A 19,892-nucleotide genomic window follows, 5' to 3' on the forward strand; every position below is an offset into this window, starting at 1 on the left:
CACGAGTAAAGTACACAAACCTCTGCAAAGTGTATAAAATTGATCATGATTAGTCGTGTCCTTGGTTATGGACAACTTTGAGCAACTTGGTCAATAACTATCACCTTGATCTCATCACCTATTCTTAAATTTGAAACTTGATGGGTTGAACATGTGATAGGACTACCAGAGAGTGTACCTCTATGTCCAAGGCTATGACTGAGGTGTGCTGGAAGTGTCTCGGTATGCTATGGATAGCTAGGGTTTACTAGTGTGTCATATGTATAGAGTAGATCCCCCTATATACAAAGATAGGAGAAAACTATTATTGCTTTCTACAAAAAAAGCCTTAACCTCCACTTACCAAAACTACTAGGGTCCGAGTGCCATGATTTCAGATATGAACACTTTATGTTTTCATGAATGTGTGTGTGTGTGATTTGGATGTTTATCTGCAAGTTATATGCACCTGCTATAGTTCTGAACCCTAGACGTTGAATTGACAACTACCGTGGTATCGACGGGGATGACTATGATTTCAGGATTACATGTACTCATTGTTTGTTAATGATTTTCTCCAGTACTTTGTAAAAGGAGTACCTTAGTTACCCATAATTTCCATTAGGATCCCATTGAAACAGCTGGTAGGACAAAAGATGTTATGCAAATTCTTACTACAAGTACATATTGAATACATGCCAACACATGATTGATGAATTGGGACTAGTTTGTTATCACCTTGAGTTACGGCTATTACAACATGATTTCACCCATGCCTACACTTCCCGTACTTATTGTTTTCTTTAAGTCACTTTTGTTCTTGGCAACTGCTGAGAATTGTTGATTACGTTAGTACTTTGCAATCACCGCTCCATTCACTTCATTGCTTTTCCTACTAATAAATGTTGCCAAGGAAGTATTTGTTTTCAGGTGTGATCGAATTGAAAACTCAAATGCTAAGGCTTATAAATATTCTTTTCCCCATCTGTCGAACCAATAAATTTGGGTTGTAATACTTCCCTTGAAGACTGTTGATCCCCTACACTTGTGAGATATCAAGACTATTTTGCAGCATCGTTCCCAGGGAGTATAGCTCTATTTATATAAGTTCACTTGGAGAGTTATTTGTTGTTGAATTTGTTATCCATCACGGGGGGACAACCGGATCTCAAACCAACAATCCTCCCATCTACTACAAGAAAAGGTATTGCTCTGTGTACTCAAGTTGCTTATGATTCACATGTTATTGCGACATCTCCACCACCACATCCATGTACTTCACACTACTATGTCACATATAATTGATACTGCTTGTGCTTCTAGTGAAAACTATGATGATACACATGATGCTTCTAGTTTGTTTGATACTTTTGTTCCAGTTGGAGATCTTTTAGATGCTCATATTGCTAAAGCTAAAGAGAAGGAAATGCTAAAAATCTTGAAACACCGTCTGTTAGACCTACTAAAAGATACCTTCCTGATTTACCTACTACACTTGTATAACTTGATGAAGAATTCACTAGGGAATTCTTAGATTATAATGATGAAGGTGGAATCAAATGCCTTATTGAAATATTTAAGAACAAGGAACTAAAAGATAATTTTTGTCTCGGTCCTAAGTTTGGTCTTCTCCTATATACATTCAGGATGATGCTTATGAATTCTCTGTTGATCCTACAATAATTACTTTGGTTGAATTTGATTCTTTCCATGGCTATGAAAATGAAAAAGCACTTGATCACTTTAATAAGGTTGATACTATTACTGATCTTTTTGTTAAGAAATATATGAACAGGAAATATTTAATGACTAAGTTTTCCCTTTTTAATTGAAATATAATGGTAAGGAGTGGTATGATAGTTTAAAACCTGAGAGTTTCACTACTCCGCAAGATTTCTTTACTACTTTCGTAGATAAATAGTATCCTTTATATATGAGATTGGCAACTTTTAAGGCTATTCATAATTTCACTCAACTTGAGGAAGAGACCCTCAAGCTTGGGGGAGCTTTTTGTATACTTGTAAGCAATGTTCCCAACCATCCTCTTAAAGAAAATGAATTACTTGATATATTTTATGATGGACTAACCTCTGAGTCTAGGACATACCTAGATAGTTGTGCAGGGAGTGTTTTCATGGGAAAGGCTTTAAAAGAAGCCATGGAATTATTGGAAATATAACAAACAATAATAGTGATTGGATTATCTCTGAACCTGAACCTGAATATTCACCTCTTCAAAAGAAGAAAGGTCTGCTTTTCTTATGTCGAGAAGATATGAAAGGAGCAAAGAAGTGCACTAGGGAAAAAAGTACCAAGGCTAAAGAAGTTAAAATTTTACCTCCTATTGAAAAATTATATGAGCCTATTACTCATAGTCCTATGGTTGATGTACATTTTCTATATAAATTTGATGAAGGTGATATTATTTATCCTAAACCTCCTGATTTATGCTTGATGAAACTGATAACTTTGTGATTAAACAACATCAATCTAATATGGACATGCAAATGCAATTGAATGATAATTTTATGGTTGTTAAATATTTACAAGATCTTGAAAGAACCTCTCAGGATGTTAAAGGTATTATTAAACATTGTGATATGATACAAGTTCAACTTAAACAAGTGATGAGTGATCAACAAGATTTATTGTGTGATATGGCAAGATCTGTTAGAAAGTCTGAAGCCTATGTTTGTACTAGAGGAGGTTCTTTTACTCAAGAACCCTTGTATCCTAAAGGACATCCTAAAAGAGTAGAATTTTTTTCTCAAAATACCGATAACAATGTTCCTTGCATGCGCTTAGATGCAGTGGCACCGCCTACTCTCCTTCCAACCATCTCGGGTGCTACTACCTTCGTTGATGATGAAACACAACATTTTTTTTATGTTGCTACGAGTATTGGATAGGTGCTCACCAGTGCTACACTTACCAACACCAATGCCTAACATGCACATGGGGATCTGTGCAGTAGTGCCTTTTCGTGGGCCCAAATGGAGACCGAGCTCCATGGAGGGCTTAATTTGAAAAGTTTAAAATTGAAAAAATTTAGTTTCAAAAAATGATGAGGACATGAATAACTTGGATACGACCAAAAATATTGCATACATGCATATTTGTCAGGTGATTTCTAGTGCAAACTATTCAATAATCTATTTATGTTATCCAGAACAAAAATACTTCACACACTTTTGTGTTCTGTCTAATTGCGGGTATATGGGACATTTGTACAATCCACATATGAAGATAAGGGAGAAAGAGATGTTTACTTGCTGTTCAAAAAGTTCTCTCATGTCACTTTTGGCCCAAGAGAAGATAGAGTCCAAGTCTCTCACGTTCTGCATTCAGATTCGGACTGCACAGACATACCTGACTCAAAACGCCAACAACTTTTTCATACGGACTCCGAATTGGGTGATCCTTTTTTTATTGGAAACTAGATTTCGTGTTGTTTCCAATCCAATTGGATTCACCTTCAAATTCATCCGGAGCATTGAGATATCGACGAAACAATCTGACATTGCAGCAGAATCCGAGTCAAATAACAAGTCCAAAGGTGTTGCATCACCTCCACTTGGGCCCATGAGCCTTGTACGACCTAGGGTTAGTTTTAGGCTGCCTTGGGACGTCCTTCCACCTCCTTGGCCGCCACCCCTTGCTCCTATATAAGTAGATCCATCTAGTAGCTTTTTTCTTGGGATTTGTTTAGTTAAAAGTTAGCCATTGCAACTTCGTGTACTTCGTTTGTGTCCAACGACCAGACCAAGACCGCTTACGGATCCCCACCATTGTCACTACTTCATATATATTCGCAATATTCAGATTGCATTATCATATTCTTGCTTGTTCTTCGATTGCGTGCAGGAACAGACCTTCGTGGTCAGGCTGATCGTACTTCCAGCATCGTCAGTAACCTCAGGAGATTGGTTTAGCGATTGCTAAGGCGCAATGTCGTGCACGTTTGTAGTCGGATCGTCAAAGTCGTCTCCACCAAATCGATAGTTATCATCTCATCGAAAGATCGGGACACCCTCGCATCTATCAAAAAATTATGAAAATAAATACACATACCTAGATGCATAATGTACATGTGTACAAATTTTCATCCTGAATGAGATACGCTAAAATGAGAACAAAAAGAAAGACATCTCAGGCCTTTTAGCATGTGTATTGTTGATCCTCAAAGTCCATGACTTTTTTTTGCAGCTCGTAATTTAAGGTATTTCATCCTGAATTGTTTCACACACACATTACATCCTTGCATACATGTGTACTTCTTTTCAGCATTTTTTGAAAATAAACTCTTTGAATTTTGAATTTTTCAAAATAAAGGCCTTCATGATGCTCGGTATTCTTAGGATGCGTTTGGTTGAAGGTGTGGTATGAATGGATTGGGACCGTTCAATTTTTTTGGAGTGAACCATGCAATTCATGTGTTTGGCTCAATATAAGAGATGAGCTAATTATTTAGGATGGGACCACCAATCATGCTCACATGGTCATGCATGCAAAGGGTGGCCATTTTATTCGACCAATTTGGTTGGGTGAAACGGTTCAGCATCTTCGAAGCATATTCTCTTTTTTTGACTCGAACCATTTAAGTGATTTGTAACCAAACACATCTATTTTTTAGACAATCCCAACCCACCCGTGGCCACCCTTGCAACCAAACGCATCCAATGTCCTACTCGTATTTGTGTGTTTACTATCTATCCACAATACTATAGTGCGGACCCCGCAACCACTCCACTGTCTCACATTTTCTATATTCAATCATTTGCTGATTTGCAACAGTTACCCACCCTAGGGTTAGGGTTCCATAAACCTAATCACATTTACTGAACTTATTGCAGGTACGTTTGAATCATACGGTTTGATATCCCTTGGAGACAGAGAGTGGCAGTTTATTCTCTTCATTAGTGAGATGATTCCTAACTCTAGTGATGTGGAGCATCCTATGGTCATCCCCATGGACCTACCATCGTCTCATCAAGTGCCAAGAGGACCAATGACACGAGCACGAGCTAGAGATCTCAAGACCGAGGTGACATCTCTCCTTAGTGATATCCCATATGATCCACTCGAGACATGCCTACTACCTAAGTCCGGGATGTTGTGCATGATCAGGTATCAAGAAGGCCCTCTCGAAGATGCGCGTGAAGACGAACAAGTCCCAAAGTACAAGGATGAGGAGGAACGACGGAAGGAACCGGAGAAGTTCCCAGGACCCGGACATCCGGCCCTTGGAAGTGTCACCAGCAGCCGCCCAGCCGTCGAGCTACAGGGCCCGGACATCCGGCCCGACTCTAGCCCAGACATCCGGCCCCCGCCCGAAATCCGACGCCCATCACAAAACACCACTGAAGCCGGACCCCGTCAGCCCGGACATCCGGTAAAAGGCCTCGGCATCCGGCTCTTCGTGAGCCGCCGGACATCCGGCCCCTGGCCTGGAAATCCGGACCACGCCTATCCAGAGAGCACCAAGACCGGACCCCGCCAGCCCGGACATCCGGCTCCTCGCGAAGGCCTGGACATCCGGCCCGATGCCCGGACATCCGGCCTCCCCTGTCTGCGCAAAGTGTACCCCTTCGCCCCCCTAGACTATATATACTACCCCTCCTCCACTTTTCTAGGGTTAGCAAAGGATTAGCTCATTTGAGAGACAGAGCTTTGCTCATCCACTTGATACATTCTCCATCGGAGTTCACGACCTCTATGGAGAAGATCCCCCAAGTGGATTCAAGACCCCTAACTGGAAGACCCCTCAAGACCTCCTCACGAAGAAGAACTACCGCCTCTTGTATCGTCCTTTGTTGCGTTTGGATCTTGTATCACTCTTTATGTTCATGGATCTAGCACATGTGTGATCGTCCCTCATTGGTTTGAGTGTTTCCTCTCGTTTCCCTTGCGTTTCCCCTTGTGTTCTTTGTAGGATCCGCTCCAATCATGAAAGATCGGCCCTAGGGTTTCCACCCTACATCATCTTGGTATCAGAGCCAGCTTGCTCATGATCATCTTGGTATCATGAGCCTTGGTTGATCATGAATTTGGAGCCCCTACCCTTGTTTTCTAGCCTTGTTTTGTTGATTTTTGCCCCAATTTTGAAAATCCCCGCAAAAATAGCCCTCCCAAATTTTTTGTGATTTGTTGGTGTGATGAAGTTTTGTTGGATTTGATTGGTGGATTTGATGTGTTACTCGTAGATCTAGCTTCCCCTAAATTTTCTCCCAAATCCATCCATGCAATCTCTCGGTTTTTGCCCCAAAATTTTCTCTTTCCACGAGATCCACCGAGTTCGTCCACGGAGCCAGGACCAGGACATCCGGCCCGCTAGCCTGCACATCCGCCCCTGGCAGCAACAGCCCCATCCACCGCTCCGTTTCCCGCCTAACTCTCGCAAATTTTTGACCGGGCATACCACCATCACTTCCGCATACCACCACCGCTTACCCGCTACCAACTCTTTACAATTTTGACACGCTTTGTTTTGAGAATTTGAGTTGCGATTTTTGTTTCCTAACGCGTTTCGGCAACTTAGAGACGGTTTGACATCGACACCATCACCACTCATCTTCGCCACGGACTCGCCATCGACAACGACCACATCATTTTGACACCCTCAACCGTAAGCAAGGACAGTAAACTCGACAACACCTTTGTGTACTTCCTTTTCATTGCATTGATAACCACCATAGACCATTTTGCGTACCTATCCTATCGAGACTTGTGCACATTAGTGATCATCATCTCGTTGCATAATAGGTACTGTTACGTAATACCTTAAAATATTACTCTTCAGAACTGTGGGAAAATGTTGTACACTAAAACTATCTAAATTCTTGCGATGCAATTACCCTTGAATAGCATTGAAAAATATGCAAAACATGTGAATTTCAGGAATTATCAAACATAAACAGCTGCTTGAAACAAATTTTAACTAAATGCACAGCCTCAACGAATCAAATTGAGTATTTTTATTTTCAACTACTACTACTTGGTATCTTTCCAACCAAAACACAAACTGAAGTGACCTTTATTTCAGTATGGCAGAAAGTAATCAACCACGCAATGCACACTGCTCCAGATTGCCAGCTTATTTGTGATGCAACTAACTCGTCCCACAGTTACACATTTCCCTCTCCCTGTCACTCCACAATCCACAGTTCCACCTAAATGTGGAACGGTATAATTTTCTCCTCTTGCCGTTTCATCTGATCCGCCTATATGTACTGTACATACCCCGCAGCAGAGCTTTTGCTTGCAACAGCGGGGTGAATGCTATCTAGACTGGGACTGGGGCTCTCAATCAAGCCATGCATTTGCAGACTACTGGACCCGAATATGGTGACAAAATCATAATTACTGCTTATTCACACTTGGTGGGTGACAACCCCGGGGTAGAGATGTGCGGTTCACCGATATAAAGATATTTCATAGGGTACATGGTTGCTCGCTGTCTCCTGATGTGAAGGGATTACAAGCCTTTGCAATGTCTTCAGGTAGCTAGTTAATTGGATGAAAGAAGGACGCAAGTTTGGATCCCTGGCAAATGAAAATGATGGTAGAAAAACACGTGTAAGTTTGCATGTAAAGATTTTTCTTTAAAGAGAAGAACTTAGCTTATACTGAGAAAACTTACTTCTGCCAGCAATCACGTATAATTGATGCAACTATAGGATCTACTTCTTTTGGAATGTCAAGCCGTCGGTCCTGGAAGCCAACTGCGCCCACAACTTGCATTTGGTTCATCCCATGCCATGGCTTTCTTAGTGTTGCTAGCTCCCACAGGATAACACCAAAGCTGTAAATATCACACCTGGAAAACTTTCAAGAATGAGTGTAGTTGTAAATGTGATGTTTGCAGTGCGCAAAGAGAAATAATGGGCCAGTGTAGATATTAAGCTGAATTTTCACACATATCCGAGTTCTAACACATAATAACAGTTCTTATTCATACAGGTCCTTCACATTTGATGTTCGGCCACACATAGTTCTGTGCTCTTTGGGGGGGGGGTTACAATGTTTTACGAAGATCAGATCGTTCGAAGGCATGAGCCCCTCAAACGGTCTAGACCACGAAGAGAGAACTGGGGAACAGGTGATCTCACATGACAAGTTATCAGCTTCTAGACAACAGCCTGACGCCATGACAGGATACAAGTGATGTAAATAAATCTAAAAATGCTACATGGTACATGCAACTAAACTTAGATCACAAAATACCTCACCAAACTTAGCAATACACCTCATAATCCACAGTACCTAGTTACCTACTCCCTCCGTTCCTAAAAATACACTCATTTTACTCCGTATGTAGTCCGTATTGGAATCTCTAAAAAGACTTATATTTAGGAACAGAGGGAGTGCATAATAACCATCCATCTCTCTATCACAACTTGTACTATAATGAATGGAGAAGAGAGACTTAGACAAGCGGAGTTTGTGGAATTTGGAATATCGTAGGAGCTACAAATAGCATGTTTCAGAAAGATAGCAATGTACTTGCATGACAAATCACAGGTATGAACATGACCAGCAGTTGACCAACAAAGGCATACTTAGCACATACAGCATTTAGCCTTAAGCTTATTTAGGTCAAACTGAGATTTTATCTAGGCTAAACTCAAGCAATGCATACGAAATTTGTGAAAATATTAAAAGCTCGCAAATATAAGTATTTGAGAAAGACCTCAAAGATCACTTACTTCTCATTGGATTGCTCATTCCGCAAAACCTCTGGTGCCATCCACTCAGGCTGGTATAAGGGGAAACGACAAATTTTAACAGAGGATCAATTTAAGTTTCTGTAAGAACTAATATACAAAAGTCATTCCACAATGACTATTAATTACTTACAGTCCCGGCAGTGGATTTTGATGACAAAAATGTACTGTGCTTCAGACGTGAAAGTCCGAAATCACAGACCTGTGTAGATGTACTTTGTTAGCTAACAGTAACAACTATCTAGAAACTAAAGGAATAAGAGTTCATGCTTTGGTCCTGAAGCAGGTAGATACCTTCACAGTCCAATTATCGTCAACCAGCAAGTTTGGTGATTTTAGATCCCGGTGAACAATTGTTGGTACACTGGTATGAAGACAATTCATGCCTCTGGCCTACAGAGAGAGCATAATCATAATATGGACATACACATGGAAATAAACATGAAACTATAACATCCAAGTTTCACCATTACCACATCAAGGGCCATTTTAATCCTACGCTTCTCGTCGATTTGGCAATTAGGGCGATGAATGATCTTATATAAGCTTCCCCTGAAAGAAAATAACAGTTAGATGAATGTCAATGTTGAAATGGGAACTGTTTGATTCATCACCGGCCAAAACAGAAGTGTTGAATGGAATGGTAATAATAGGTTCGACTTATAAACTGTCTGCTTCACAATACTTGGTACTTCCAAGTTTTATTCACAAGATCTATCCCAAAATACCAAAGAAAAAAATCAAAATGCCCCTATCAAACCTACAATGCCCCCTACTTTATTACACATTTTTACGTGCTCGAGATACTACTTAAGGGTCCTTCCGTGTACTTCGACATGAAAAATATTGCTTAAATATGCACATTAATTAAAAGCTTCACATATTATGAAAGTGACATAGTGCATAACTGAACATTATTTTGTGGAAATTTTCAGTACATTTACATAGCCCAAGGAATGATGTAAAATCGTAAAGTAGTTACTCCATTTCGGGTGTGCAACTATGCATGTACAGTGATATTTTTCACACCATGCAACTATTTGTCTTCTCTCCCTTTATTTATTCATCACCACACAGGCACACACTAGCACACAATGTATTCCCTCTCTGTCTCTGTTCCAAAGAAATTATGGGAGGGTACTCTTCTCTCATAACATTCTCAATTTATCAGCTGTGCATTAAACATCTCCAACCTTAATCAACGGCCAGAGTACGTACATACATTAATGTAAAGCTGGGTGCCATAATGTTATCTCATTCATTACATGCATCATATTCAGCATTCTCTCATTCAAAATTTTAAACATGCATGTAGTATTTGCATTGTTGCATCAGTACCCACTATAACTGGTGCCCCGTTATCTTGACCAAGCTAAATGACTACACATGTTATGTCCTAGCTCATATGTAAAAACACAAACTTTCAATACCTTGGAAGATATTCTGATACAATAGATAAGTGTGGAGGCCGTGTTACTGCACCCATAAAGAGAACAATATTTGGATGACGGAGCCGACGCATAATCCTCACCTATTAAATGGAAAGATATCTGGATTAGCAAAGGTTTCAAAAAAAGTGAAATCAAATGACGGTAGAAGTTCAATTTTCAGGGAAGTATTGGTTATAAAAAGCATCATCTTTCACCTACTTCACAACGAAATTCCTCTAAAGCATCACCATAGAACTCTTGATCCAAGAACTTCTTTACAGCTACTTCCTGTATATTAAAAAACGTCAAATTTACCATCATGATAAGCAGACCCATCAGAAGAAATAGCAGAACAGACCATGCTTTGAAAGGTTATCTGTATGTTACTTTTCAGTTATGTAATCAGTTGATAATGCTTGTAAATGAGCTTTGGAGCACTAAGCTCAACGGTATCTTCCAATAAAGTTAAACAAGACAAACTACTTACAGTTCCATTCCAATCAGCATGGTAGACTTCTCCATATGAACCTAAAAGTTGCAAGAAATGCTCCTTTAGTCGCCATATGATACAACATAGGAACAAAATGGTTCATATCACGCAATAGACAAAAGGATTATACATGCTTATGATTTTACAGTACAAGAAATTTAGAGTATGTTTTTGTGCTCAGTGCAAACTCCTTGTCAATTTGTATGGCAAGTGACCCTGCAACCTACATTCAACTCAATAAGTGAAAATATAACTAGACGATAGGTCAAAATGGATTTATGTACCTATGCCAATTCTTTCATCGATTACAAGATCTTCCCAAAGGATTTCACATTCAGACACTTCATCCAACACCATGTCAGCCTTATTTGATCCAACTTGGGATGGAAAAACACATTCTATGCTCTGCCTTGGCCTGTCCATGAATCTGTCAAGAAGGGACTTTCTTGGATCAGGATGTAACATTTTGTGGTCATGACTGCCACAATTTTCCTTGTGCTCATCCCTTTCGGAAGTAAATCCTTGAGCATTTTTAGAAAGTTCACCATCAAATCTAGAATAGATGGGACCTTTTCCCGGATCATTATGAGGGTCCTTTTCGGCAACTTTCCCGATTCCGGATGTAGAAGCTGCATTCATAGAAGAGGTACCAAGCATCTTGTCATAATAAAGACCAGGTGGCACCTGTGATCTGTCAGGGCACTCTCCAGTCAATGCTTTGGCCATAGCCGAGGTACCAACTATCTTGTTGTCATAATTACGAGCAGGTGCTGCATACACTCTATCGTTTAGCTCTCTAACATTGGAATTGTAATGCTTTGCAGTTGACAACGCCAACTGAGATGACGATGCATTGTCAGTGGCATTTCTCCGAGGAACTGACCCATCAGCAACATTGTATTGCTTGTTGTTGGAAATGTCATTGCAAGCAGACCAGTTTTTCATCACCAATGGCTGTTGAGATCTTACAGATGGTGGGACTACATTCTCTCTACGCCTTTGGAATTCATTGTTTCTATTATTTAATCCCTTGAATGCCAATGAGCTTTTCCCAGATTCAATAGCATTGAAAGGATCGAACTCCACAAATAGTTTTCGGGACTCTTCAGTTTCATGAGAGTCTGTAATCAATTGCAGATTCTTCTTCTGCTTGGAAGGAGCACTAGGCAAAGTTGATGTTTTACCTAATTGCATCCTAGGGTCCAATGTCCCAGGTTCACTAGCACTACTTCCAGCGGTCATTGTATTCTCATAGCTTGATAGATTGACTGAGATCCGATTATTATTGGCAAACATATGCCCTTGGTTATGTTTATGCTCTGACTGTAATGCAACTGGGTCATCTTCGATGTTACTTGCTGACTCCACCACCTGATTCTGACCCAATGTTTGACTGAAGTTGAATGGAGTACCCTTTGAATTAAAGACATCTGCTGGAATGAGAGTCCCTGGAGCAGCCATAACATCCACCAAAAACTCCCTGCAAATACAGACAACAAATCAGCAGAAGCAACTGACAATTAAACTAAAGCTTAATGTTTACAATAGGGGTGGATGGTTATTCATGCGTTATTTTGACACTCAGAATCTAGTCCTATGAACTATTAATAACTACTCCCTCCGTCCGAAAATACATGTCATCAAAATGGACAAAAAGGAATGTATCTAGAACTAAAATACATCTAGATACATCTCCTTTTATCCATTTTGATGACAAGTATTTCCAGACGGAGGGAGTAGTAAGTTACACGTGCCTCGCGAGTTACGATAAGCAAATATTGATATAACTTATTATAATAGGGTAACGTCCATATTCAGAGTCACATTTGCATTAAGTATGAAGTGTAGATTTGATTCCTATCATTCATATCGTTGAAAATCAAGTTATAGCTAAAGAATATTCGATGGCTCTGTGATATATACTACAAAACTCAAGTTAAATATAAAAGAATAGCGGCTAAGTACTACATCTGAAAAGGCATTTAGGAAGATGTTATGTTGGAAAAAAAATATGAAGTTAAAGTACAGAATATTCCAAAACAAATGAGAATGTCTATGTTTTGTGTATATTGTGCATTGTGTTAGAAATGAAGGATCGAGTATGGAATGATGATATACGAGATAGAGTTGGGGTAGCACCAATTGAAGAGAAGCTTGTCCAACATCGTCTGAGATGGTTTGGGCATATTCAGCGCAGGTCTCCAGAAGCTCCAGTGCATAGCGGACAGCTAAAGCGTGCGGAGAATGTCAAGAGAGGGCGGGGTAGACCGAATTTGACATGGGAGGAGTCCGTTAAGAGAGACCTGAAGGATTGGAGCATCACCAAAGAGCCATGAGTCGAAGCTAGCTATCCATGTGCCAGAGCCATGAGTTGGTTGCGGGATCTTATGGGTTTCACCTCTAGCCTACCCCAACATGTTTTGTGTTAGAAATAGGCTGAAGTATAGAAGTAGAGGGGAGCTGGGGAGCTGGGGCTGAACACAGGATAATTTGATTTCTGAAGCTGTGGCTTGTACTGCTGCGCTCAGGTCTATATATAGTACATGGGGAAGCCGGTTCCTAATGCTAAACCAACCATGCAGCTCTAGCAGCTGCTATTACATGCAAAGGCCAAATTGACTACTACTACCTCCATCCTGGTTTATAGGTCCTGAGAGCCAAAGCAGCAGGACCAAGGCAAAGTATCGGTCGTGGCAACAACCAACCAGCGTGGAGCACTCATGGAAAGAGAGCATCGCATTAATCGCTAGAAAATCGGGGCGGCCGCTTGCATCCCCCAGGTTTCTGTCTGAGGGCCACATGCATGCCCAGTCCTCTCTCATGTGGTTGCTGCATGCATTGGCTGGAAGAGAGAAACGAGAGCGTCCATTAATTAGGCTTAGTTAACAACTCCCGTGAATTACTCGCATGCGGCCTAGTAAATCCGGACGCTGTTTGGTGGCTCAAGGGCTCTATAAACCCGGATGGATGTAGTAGCTGTCTAGATGCATACACTGCCCTACTTACTAAGGATGCTCCAGCTGACCTACTACTACTCCCTAGCTAAGTAATGCTCCTTCCGTACCAAAATATAAGACGGTCTTATATTTTGGTACGGAAGGAGCATTAAAAAATAACACAATGATTACTGCTAACATTCTCCCCCTGATCCTTGTGTGTCTACTTGGCACTGATCTTGACCATTCCAGTCCTATCCTATTTATTTCTGAAAAGAAATGGGGGAAAAAATTCTTGTCAATGTTCACAGCCGGCCCATTTGGGCGCTTCTTAGTTGTCCAACACCTAGGCACAGTTTAGCTCACAGACGCACATTAGGCCGGCCCATCCCGCACTTCCCCGACGCCTCCACCTCCATTCCCTCTCGCTCCTTTTCTCGTTTTTCTCTGCTTACCCAAGCAGGTTGCACCGCGCTCGCCTCCGCCACTCGGCTCCCCATCCGCCACTGGCCACCGTGCCTTGCCTCGCTCCTCTCTCCTTTCTCGACAGGCCAAGCGCCATGCCCGAGCTTGGCCATCCAGCCACCGGTGCCGACCCTCCTTATGCGTCCTCCAACCGACACCGGCCATGGATCCTCCACCTCGAGCAGCACCGGCCCTCCTTGACTGAGCCTCGTCATCTCCCACTGCCCCATGCACCACCACCTCCACAACTCGACAAGCCAGACCCCCCCTTCACCTTCGTCTGCAACAGTAGTTTCGCGCCCCTGCCGCCCTCTTCCAGCGAGCAACACCTCCGCTGCCACGACGTACGACATGGGCCCGACTGCCACTGCCCGCTTCACCAATCACATCGTTGGATCACCACATTCTTCCCAGATCTGAAACCCTGCCATCGTCGCTGCCTCACTCAAAGACCTGGACCTCCACAAGTACCCCCTCAAGCCCCTCGCGTACCGCCTTGAGTCGCTCCCGCGAGCGACCGAGGGGGCGAACCCTAGCCGCCGCCGGGGCTAGTCCTCCTCCAGCTCCCTCCCTCGCCGCCGCCGGTGCGCGCCGCCGATCTGGTCGGCGTAGGCGGCGGCGGGGATTTCCCTTCTCCTCGCTCGATGTCACGCGGCGCGGAACAACGGCTTCGACGATGGTGTCATGTTGATCCAAGGCACGGCGGCACGGCGGCTCCCGGCGGCGGCGTTTAGCAAGGCGGGTGGAGATCGGCTGGGCATGGCGTGGCGTTCCGCTTGGCGTGGCTAGAGGATGGAGGTGGGGCTGGCGGCGTCCAGCCCGGATCCGGTCTTGGCGTGGCAACGGCGACGGCTGGCCCGGATCCGGCCATGGTGGTGGCGGCGTCCCCTCTATCAAGGATGATAGCCAGGTGGTGGGTCCTTGTGGCGGATCTTGGGATCCCGAGTCCGGGCTCGTCGCAGGACCCGTGTGGCGGCCGGAGCTTCCTCCGGCATCGACGGCGCTTGATGCGGGATCGCGACAGCGGTTGTCATTGTATGGGTGACGACAGCGGCTGGCGCGACGGTGGGTGCTCCATGTAGTGCCCGGAATCGGGGTGGCGGCCCCTCTTCATCAACGGCGGCGGACTCCGGGGTCGTGTGAGCGACTCAGAGACAGGATCTCGAGGTAGTAACGGCCTTCTGAGGCTGGTGGCGGTATTCGACGTCCCTTCCATCAATAGATCGGGTTCGATGCGGCTCGGCAGATGACACATGTGCCTCTTTCGGAGTTGTCGGGCGGTGCCTGTCGTCGGCAGGTGAAGCCACCGGTGGATGCGCTACCGGCGGATGCTACGCACGACATCTTATACGAAGACGTCAAGCCATGCCTGCTTCCGGCAGGTGATGCACGATGGCTTTGGCGGAGGTGTCATGTTTAGCCAATTGTTGTTGGATCGAAGGTGGTGCGACAATAGCAGGAGGCGGGCGGTATGGGACGTCTTTGTCTTCCGTTGTCTCCTCTGAAGGTATCCGCTATCGAGGCGTCGGTAGACGGATATGGACGGATGGTACAAACAACTTCAACGACGAGTTTATGCACTCCGGTGGAAACACAAGATCTCTAATCGGGCTATGTCGTCGCGCTCATGTGTCGTGTCCTTGCTGAAGGTGGTGGATTGAAGCTTGGCTTTGGGGATGAGAATCCGGAGTTCAACCTTGTGGTGGACTCAACCATCATTGGCGCACGTGCGGCGATTCCTTCTTGAAGGCGTAGCCTAGCAGTTGTGTATTTTTCGTTTATGTTGTGTCTTGTATCATAGGGTTAGTGGCTATCTGGGGGAGTTACTGTCGCAAGGTATACGGCCTCAGGGTTTGTTTTCCGCTTTATTTCCGGGTCGATGGTGTTCGGCCGCTGGATTTTGCACTGTTAACAATATATAGCTGCATGCATCGTTCTGATGCAGAGGCCGGGGTTTATCCTCTTTTTCGGGAAAAACAAGTACAATCGACCCCGAGCTTCAAACCACAAGAGTAAATTGCTCAGAACCACCGCATATGTGGCTAGGGTAACCAAAAAAACACCGCTTTTAAAGCAAATGAGTAGCCAAAAACATTGATTCAGTGTTTATGATTTTTCTCGAATAGGATCCGAAGATGACGTGAGCTACGAGCAAGGACTGACCATGTACCAGGCTACTTGTTCAACAGGCAAGCAAAACCTCGAACATTTCAACACATCCTATGCTTTCTCCCTACAATGTTGTAGTGAGTTCCGATGCCTATTCTCATGCATAGCATGATTATTGTCACCTGAAATTGCCTTACCTAGACTAAACAAAACTTGGCTTCAGTTTGAGTGGTTTGTTCCTCTGTATGAGGCACACCTGAGGTCTCTTAGGGTCGACATGCGTCGTCTATTTTTTTCTTCTATTACTTTCCAACTAATTTCTTTGTCTGTTGGCTGATAGTAGGACCCACACGACATAGTAAGATAGAGAGACGGCGCGGCTGGCAAGTAGTTTTCGCCAATTTTCATGGTCAACAGCCTTGGGCCGGACTGTAACAGTTCAGGATGGCATTTGTTGGCACGCATCTAACAGAATGATCATTTTTTAGCAGCTGAAACTTCTAGTGGCAAAACTGAGTAGTGGCACACAACTGGTGGCACAAATGATAAAACTGCTAATAATTGATGATTAAATATGTAAATACCTTTTGTCATCCATCTTTATTATGTTAATAGCGTCATCTTCAACACCAGTGTAATGACTCCCTTTAACCAGCTTACAAGGGATACCAACAATATCAGCAAGAATCTGCAATAACACATAAATGTAAGACATGAGCAAATATGCTCCATGATCATGCGCTAGTTGTCAAGCCATGTGGAAGAGAGTTCACACATATGCAAACAAATTCCTACATTACTTCACCAGGTTTGGTTATCTAATGTTCAAATCATTTACAAAAATCTAAGTGAACAAAGTCACTTCATAATTCTGCTTAAAACCAACAATATGGTTCCAAACTTATTTACCAAAGAAAATAAAAGATAAAATGCACCATTCGTCACTGTGCAAGCACTAATGTATCACTTACGAGCTTGCAGGTTGCATATCTAGATCCCTAAAACTGTAAGTGTGTCATAACTTATGGCATGGCAATGGCAAACTGACGAAGCTAAAATATCAGCATATGCTTGCTAAGTAATACCAAAAAAGATTAAGCCCAGGCATTATCTTTGTTGAAGTGTATATGTGGATTGCCTAGCCCTTTCCATTAGTCGGACTTTTGGTTGCGTTGGCTAGTGCATGAAGCTTAAAAATCTTATCTCCATCCAAGCAAATAGGAGTAGGACCTTTGTGACCACTTGTTTAGGGACATAAATGTATGTAAATTTTCAAGATCCAAGTGATACTCTTGCAAGTTTAGGTGCCTATGGTGCACTTCACTCTAAATAAAGGTAGACACTGTAATCATTCATGGGACAGTAACACAGTCTAATCCATAAGATGCCTCAAAGGAATAACATCACAGAAGGTGGCGGAAATAAACTGTTCATAGATACGACAATTTGCAGCATAATGACCAATATCCTTACTAAATTGCTTATGGATATAAACACAGTGCTAAATTTCTGGTTTAATTTGTTTATTACATAAAAGATAAAACATAAGCATTTTTGTTAAATTCTCATCTGTTAGTAGCCAGGAAGCAAGTGAAGAATTGGTCATGGCCACTCCACACGTCTTCCGTAACTTTGGGAGAAGGAACATTTTCACTCAGAGAGAGAGAGAGAGAGATGACCTTGAAAAGTAAGGCACGATGGCGAGACAAGCCTATCTCTATACTGCCAATATGCAGAAGGCTTGTCTGGTGTGATGTCCTCTGCTCAATGCTTTTGCTCAACCACCTAGTGATCATTTCATTTGCATCGATCACTGGACCACCCATGTGATCTGCAACAACTTCAGCTATTCGTCGCACCAATATTGTAGTGTCAGGACAGCCCAACAGGCAGCATTCTGCTACTTCCTTCATCTCCTGCAGAGCATTATCAAATTTATAGTCGACCACAATTACTTCATATCCAAGATCCCCAATGCTCATCTGAAGCTCTGCCAGTGAAGGTATTTTGCCCTGCCCAGATGATCCCGCAGAGAGGCCAAATACGTCGTAGAATCCATCAATTACTTTCTCATTGTAATCAAGAAAGTTATAGTCCTAAACAAAATAGAAATAATAGTTAGAATGGACAGATCAACAAAGCTAGCACCAAAATATACAGAAATCAGAGGTGAACAACACCCGCTCATCAAGTGTCCTGTAACTATGAACAGGTAGTTGGCAATGAAGATCCTGCCTGTAAGATAGCACAAAATATTGCCTAGTGGTTTGCAAAACTTCCCCGACAAGGTGAGCCATTTCTATATGATAATATCACTTTGGCATATTATGCTCAAAATGGATGATAGAACACGAATGAAGACCAAAGGATTTTCTAAAAGTTCAGTAACAAATGAGTCCAGGTCCAGTTTATAAGTCAAAAGCATGGCAAGGGAGAGAGTTCAACACATAAACATTGCGTGGTTGAAGGACACAAAACAACACAAGCAATTTTCTCAAGGAAGCATGGACACATTGTCGTGCCTGCTGTTTTGTCTCATGTGCATGTTTATGTCACTGTGAGCATGTTGTGTTTGTCTCTCCACATACGTTCATTCATGTAATCATCGTGCAACTACAAGTGTCTGCTCAAATGAATGTGTGTGGTCAACCAAGCAATGCTGCAACCTTTATTTCTATGTTCATTTTTCAAAGCAGAATTCATATTTACTCAATTTTCAATTTTCTGCTTGACATGATGGAATTTATCGATGGAAGTGTTACAACTGCAATAAGATCTCCAATTAGCTGAACCCTACCTTCTAAATGCTTATCTCACATACTGTTAAGCCTTGGTTCCCTAGAAAGGGATAAATTGGCCTTGTTTGGTGTTAATGCGTCCAGGAGATAATATATTCTAATACAAAAATGATTGTAGTCACCAGCAACTCTACTGAAGGAATTAACAGGATTTGGATACTCGCCCTGTAACGGCGGGAGAGCGACTCCGGGGTGTCTCCCCCGCCACGATCGCTGTTGATGACCGGGTGGCCCTTCCCGAGGCTCATCAGCTTCGCCTTTCTGATCTGCTCCCCGTCGGGATCCCCAGCGCCCTCGGCGCCCGACGCCGACGCTGATAGCGCCAACGCCAGCTGCATCTGGTACTCTTCCTCCTGCAAAATGAACTCATCCCCTGCCGCCTCTGTCGACGCCACGGGAGGAGGAGGAGACGGCGACGATGGAGACGACGGCGCCTGCTGCTGCTGCTGCTGCTGCGCTGCAGCCGAATTCGACGGCCCCGCGGGCTCGCTGGATCTGTGCGACCACTTGGTCACAAACGGGATCTTCATGGCGCTCCCCACGAGCACCTAGGGTTTGGGTTTCGAAAATATTTCCTCTCTTGGTTATTTCAGTTTGGCGATGTGATCGCGGATGTGAGTGGGCGGAAATGGTGAAGACGCGGAAAGTGAGGGGGGTTTAATGAAGAGAGAATTCTTTATTTGCTCCTTTCTTAAATTTGGTTTCTTTTTTGGCCCTGAAAAATATTTTTTTCCTTTTTAACACATAAAATTTATTTTGTTCCCTTCATGACACTTCTGTGAGTTTTGGCGACTAACATCGTGAAGTGCAACATGAAAAGTCGCTTTTACCCCTGCTTTAGCTCACTGGCAAAAAAACCCATCACACATTCTCTGCTAAGTCCACCCGAGCGCTAAACGTAAGGCGGTAGCGGTACGTCCATACGAGGCAAATAGCGACGGCAGCGTGAGGATGAGAGCGTA

At 43.1% G+C, this 19,892-nt stretch overlaps 1 protein-coding gene across 1 annotated transcript; it reads right to left on the reverse strand.

The window, feature by feature from the left end:
- Positions 1–6,991: 6,991 nt before the first annotated feature.
- On the reverse strand, positions 6,992–19,579 carry LOC125554438 (serine/threonine-protein kinase EDR1). The gene is made up of 13 exons (XM_048717996.2): positions 19,095–19,579; positions 17,812–18,228; positions 16,717–16,820; positions 10,907–12,102; positions 10,620–10,660; positions 10,352–10,420; positions 10,133–10,233; positions 9,176–9,254; positions 8,997–9,095; positions 8,836–8,904; positions 8,685–8,734; positions 7,619–7,795; positions 6,992–7,521 (listed from the first exon to the last, which is right to left on the reverse strand). Exons 1-13 carry the CDS (start codon positions 19,458–19,460, stop codon positions 7,392–7,394), a joined length of 2,898 nt encoding a protein of 965 aa, XP_048573953.1. The 5' UTR covers positions 19,461–19,579; the 3' UTR covers positions 6,992–7,391.
- Between the last annotated feature and the right edge of the window lie 313 nt (positions 19,580–19,892).

Source organism: Triticum urartu, chromosome 1A (assembly GCF_056163025.1).
Source record: "Triticum urartu cultivar PI428250 chromosome 1A, HENAU_Tu73, whole genome shotgun sequence".
In the NCBI taxonomy this organism is placed as follows: Eukaryota; Viridiplantae; Streptophyta; class Magnoliopsida; order Poales; family Poaceae; genus Triticum; species Triticum urartu.

Excerpts from the sequence above, each read along its gene's own strand:
- LOC125554438 (XM_048717996.2), bottom strand. The coding sequence starts at position 19,460 with ATGAAGATCCCGTTTGTGACCAAGTGGTCGCACAGATCCAGCGAGCCC. Across the intron at positions 18,229-19,094 it reads CGCTCTCCCGCCGTTACAGG|GACTATAACTTTCTTGATTA; the intron begins GCGAGTATCCAA and ends TATTTTGTTTAG. Across the intron at positions 7,522-7,618 it reads ATACGTGATTGCTGGCAGAA|GGATCCAAACTTGCGTCCTT; the intron begins GTAAGTTTTCTC and ends TTCATTTGCCAG.